Source organism: Penaeus chinensis, chromosome 8 (genome assembly GCF_019202785.1).
Source record: "Penaeus chinensis breed Huanghai No. 1 chromosome 8, ASM1920278v2, whole genome shotgun sequence".
Taxonomy (NCBI): domain Eukaryota; kingdom Metazoa; phylum Arthropoda; class Malacostraca; order Decapoda; family Penaeidae; genus Penaeus; species Penaeus chinensis.
This window is the reverse complement of record NC_061826.1, coordinates 13,704,408-13,709,407: the sequence shown is the minus strand read 5'-3', so window position 1 is coordinate 13,709,407 and position 5,000 is coordinate 13,704,408. Positions and strand designations below refer to the sequence as shown.

The window sequence follows — 5,000 nt, the reverse complement described above, 5'->3', positions numbered from 1 at the left end:
TTTTCTCAATAGCATCAGAATAACATTCTTTCTTCACATCTATAGAAGTAAAATCTCACCATCAATCAAGATAATCAAATCATTATCGATAGATTCCTAAAGCATAAGTAATAGCTTCATAGTATTAAAGAGCTGATATTTTTTTTCTTCTCCACAATAAAATCAATAAGACGGTGCCAAAAGCCTCTAATAATTGGTACATGAAACAAATATATAACACTGATTAATGCCAACTGCCATGTCTAAAATCATGATTATGCAACAAAATTTATTTACACTGATACTAATGTGCATCAAATGTTCACTGCATATATATTGTAAATCTATTCAATGTTAACTGGACAAAAAAACAACAGTTACATATTTGGCTCATAAAAGGATTATTTAAAATGTCAAAACACATAGTGTTTCTCGGTGCCGAACAAAATGGCATGTAAAATAAAAAGGTGTATATTATTGTTAGCATACAAATAAGATCTTTCTATTATAACAATAAATCTGCAATATATCAGTTGGTTATTGCAGTAAATTGCATGGAGTCAGTTAAGATTATCCACAAGACATCTGAGGGCTCTTCTAAATGATATTAGCACAAAATAACAGCAAAGCATTCAAATTACCACTGCTGCATTCACAATAATGAAAAAAAAAAGAAATAAAAAATTAAAAAAATAATAAGAAAGCTTAAACTCAAACATAAAGATCTGGATAAATGTTTAAAAATCCTCCGAGCATCTATCACCCGCCTCAGCACTCTGGCAAAGACCAACAAATCTTCACCACATATATTCAGGCAAGATAAAACCCCTGATGATTTACCATCAAATGGGGAACAGTCGAAGCTTTGTCTTGCTATAATACTGGTGGAGGTTTGTCGGGCTTTGCTAGGGCACAAAGGGCAGAGGTTGTGGCATTTCTTTGGCAATGTGTTACTATCAAGTTGAACTTCACTTTGCAGGCCTTCCTAATGATCGTAGTCATTCATAGAATACAAACAAAATAAGTCAAAAGTCACATTTCCTAAGCCATGACAGTATAACCTACATATATACACCAAGGGTTGAATGTTGATTATCATTCAAAAAGCATAGTAGTCAAAGATTATTATGCAAAAGTTGTAGTTCTATGGTCCTTAATTAACTATTCGCAGCATAAACCGGCTATTTGCTACTCTAATTCTGCATTTTGTGTAGTCTTCTTTTGCCTTAAAATATGTCATATGATTCCTATCAATTATTTCCTTTCTTTAACAGATTTACCTAGCTATGTGGCATCGATCACACATTTCTAAAATAAAGGACTGGTACGGTAACTTGTGCCTATGAAATTATGATACCCAAAGTATGACCTCTTCAATAATTTAAGGTGGACCAACATTAATCTCATTCACTTATACCTTTTTTAGTCAAGTTCTTAAGTTCCATATATGTAGTTACCATAAAAAAAATATCTTCCCTTCTCTTTCGCTGAAAACGCAAGTAAATTCAAAATCAATATCTGTAAGACTGCTAAAAAGAAAAGAATAAACAGAAAACAAGCCTCTAGTTGTTAGTTATTTTCTTGGCTGTCACCTGTGTTAGGCCTAAGACTTCTACTAGTTGCCTCTCCTGTTAACTGAATCACGATACCATCAGCAATATTTCTTTTTCCCTCTTCTTTCCTACCCTCGATTTCTTCCCTATTACACCTTTCTCCAATTCATTAACATTATTGAAATCATACCCTCCTTCTGACATTTATGTTTCCTTCTCTAAATTTGTCATTCTCTCTCTTAGTTCCATATTTCTACAGTTACTATCTTCACTTCTCGCTTTCAGTCTCCCTCTACTCTTGCCTGCTGTATATTGCCATTCTATTTTCAGCATAACACTATATTAATTTTCCATTTTCATTCTTTCTATGTTTTTTCCTCCTTTTTTTCTCTACCTTTCAGCAAAAACTCATTCTCTCCTTCCCCTGTTCTTTTTCACTCTTTCATTCCACTCTACTTCTTCTCATCTCCCTCACTCTCTCTCTTTCTCTCACTCTCCCTCTCTCTCTACATATCTACCCCTGTCTGTCTGTCTGTCTGTCTCTCTCTCTCTCTCTCTCTCTCTCTCTCTCTCTCTCTCTCTCTCTCTCTCTCTCTCTCTCTCTCTCTCTCTCTCTCTCTCTCTCTCTCTCTCTCTCTCTATATATATATATATATATCTACCCCTTCTCCCTCTCTCTTTCTCTCAGTATCCCTATCTCTCTCTCTCTCTCTCTTTCTACCAAGCTAACCCTATCTCCCTCTCTCTTTCTCTCACTCTCTCTCCCTCTCTCTACATATCTACCCCTGTCTCTCTCTCTCTACTTATCTAGCTCTATCTCCATCCCCCCCCCCTCTCTCTCTCTCTCTCTCTCTCTCTCTCTCTCTCTCTCTCTCTCTCTCTCTCTCTCTCTCTCTCTCTCTCTCTCTCTCTCTCTCTCTCTCTCTCTCTCTCTTTCTCTCTCTCTCTCTCTCTCTATATATACCCCTTATCCCTCTCTCTTTCTCTCACTATCCCTATCTCTCACTATCTATCTCTCTCTCTCTCTCTCTCTCTCTCTCTCTCTCTCTCTCTCTCTCTCTCTCTCTCTCTCTCTCTCTCTCTCTCTCTCTTTCTACCTAGCTAACCCTGTCTCCCACTCTCTTACTCTCACTCTCCCTATCTCTCTCTACTTATCTAGCTCTATCTCCTTCTCTCTCTCTCTCTCTCTCTCTCTCTCTCTCTCTCTCTCTCTCTCTCTCTCTCTCTCTCTCTATATATATATATATATATATATATATATATATATATCTACCAGTTCTCCCTCTCTCTTTCTCTCTCTTTCTACCTAGCTAACCTTGTCTCCCTCTCTCTTTCTCTTTCTCTCACTCTCTCTCCCTCTCTCTACATATCTACCCCTGTCTCTTTCTCTACTTATCTAGCTCTATCTCTCTCTCTCTCTCTCTCTCTCTCTCTATATATATATATATATATATATATATATATCTACCCCTTCTCCCTCTCTCTTTCTCTCACTATCCCTATCTCTCTCTCTCTCTTTCTACCTAGCTAACTCTGTCTCCCTCTCTCTTACTCTCACTCTCCCTATCTCTCTCTACTTATCTAGCTCTATCTCCTTCTCTCTCTCTCTCTACTTATCTAGCTCTATCTTCTTTATTTCTCCCCCTCTCTCTACCTATCTACCTCTCTCTTTCTCTCACTCTCCCTATCACCCTCTCTCTCAATCTATCACCCCTGTCCCCTCTTCTCTTTCTCCTTCTCTCTCTCCCTCTCCAGTCCGATGCTGCGAGAGCCTGCGACCGCCTCTCACGAGTTCAAAAAAGTACCGATAATCCACTGCGTCCGACTGCTTTCTGCTCCCTCTCCCTCATTTCTTCCTTGAGGGTCATTTCTGTCCTGGAATGACGACCGAAACACACCCGGAAAGTGCCGAGCGACGCCGCACTCCTCCTATATCGTGAAAATATGTGGAGGTTTTTGAGGTCAAAGGCAAAACGTCAACAGAAAACCTTAAACTTACACGATTGACCATTTTTCACCGATAATCGTCCCATTCCTCCGTCTTGGGTGGTAATAAGACATGCAAAAAACGGTTCTGTGACTCACCAAAATCAAAAAATCTGCTCCTCGAAGCCAATCCAAGTCCCGAAACGCAAAGTTAACACAAAAGATTTACTCCCGAGATTTAAAATACGTCCTACGCCACTGAGATCCAAAGGAACACTGACGTTACACTTGTTTTCTCCTGCCTTCGTGGAGCTAAAACAAGTGACGATCGACCGTGCGCACGGATGATATTTTCTCGTTATTTGTTTTTTTCTCCTTGTATTCGGCACAGTTTTGGATTTTCTTATGTTATTTGACTTCTTCTGTTTATCATACACAATTTAGATCTTTATTTGGGCTTTCTACAAGTTTTATTGATTATATTTTTTCTAATATTTCACTACCGATGAAAATGTCAATAAGGATATAACTGGGTATCGTTGACAGTAATAATTCTGACATTGATAAGCACTACTCTGGGTAAAGACAAATTTTCCTGGCTTGTGTTAAATGCTATTTAATAAACGATAACAAAAAATCACAAATAAAATGTCAGTTACTTATTAACATGATTGTTCCTGAAATGTTTGAACATTATATACTTCTTTTAACTCAAATTCTAGACATAAAACGAACTTATTGAACGCTTTTCATACTGATAATCATTACATTCTTTTAGAATTCTTAACTTTTGATATTCGATAAATTTCGCGGGGATAACAGTGCTGCCACCTACCGGGCAAGTCAGTAACTCGGTTGCCATGGAAACGCAGTGGTGTTGTGTACAAACATTCCCTTACATGTGATCGTGTTTTGACAGCTATACGTATTTTGTAGAGGTTTAAGCTATGGCTCTAAGAAACTGTTCAACGTGATTAATGAATACTTGCAAGAATGACTTATTGAAGTCCTTTCATGTGGAACATAATCCGAAATGCTGTAATTAGTATCATGGCAGACTCTTCAATGGTGTCCAAAACCTTTAACGATGAAGCGCGAATCAGTGAAATTGGATACAGATTATTTACCAGATAATTCGCAATGTTATAACCAATGTCGGAAACCAAGTCGAACATAAATCAAGCAAGAAGAAATAGAAATCACAGTGCCAGACGCATGATACTCACGTAAGCACGGATTAACCCATCAGCATGGATGCTTACACCGTCATTGGGCGCATTGGCGAAGGTGCTCATGGCGTTGTAGTCAGAGCGAAACACAACCTGACGGGGAAAACTGTGGCGCTCAAGAAGATCCCATTGCGGAGGCTGGATCAAGGGATGCCAACGACAGCGCTGCGAGAAATTAAAGCTCTGAGAGAGATTAATTCTCAGCATGTGAGTTTTAGTCACTTTTCATTTTCTTGTTCAGCGTGTTTGTTTTATCTTGTAAACCTTCGTGATGCTACGATATTTTCCCGACAGTATGTTATAACGTCGGGAA

The 5,000-nt window shown here is 38.4% G+C and overlaps 2 protein-coding genes across 4 annotated transcripts in view; one reads left to right on the top strand and one right to left on the bottom strand.

Annotated features, from left to right (window-relative positions):
• Positions 1–3,728, bottom strand: part of LOC125027743 (phospholipid-transporting ATPase VA-like) — a 71,909-nt gene extending 68,181 nt beyond the window's left edge. For all 3 annotated transcript variants that reach the window (XR_007115060.1, XM_047616866.1, XM_047616865.1), the window contains exon 1: positions 3,618–3,728. The gene's annotated coding sequence lies outside the window, so the exon portion shown is untranslated. The remainder of the gene's footprint in view (positions 1–3,617) is intronic.
• A 600-nt stretch (positions 3,729–4,328) lies between these two features.
• The window catches only part of LOC125028061 (cyclin-dependent kinase 20-like), a 24,956-nt gene continuing 24,284 nt past the window's right edge, over positions 4,329–5,000 (top strand). Inside the window, exon 1 of the mRNA XM_047617355.1 lies at positions 4,329–4,894. Within this exon, the coding sequence (XP_047473311.1) occupies positions 4,709–4,894 (186 nt within the window). The 5' untranslated portion in view covers positions 4,329–4,708. The remainder of the gene's footprint in view (positions 4,895–5,000) is intronic.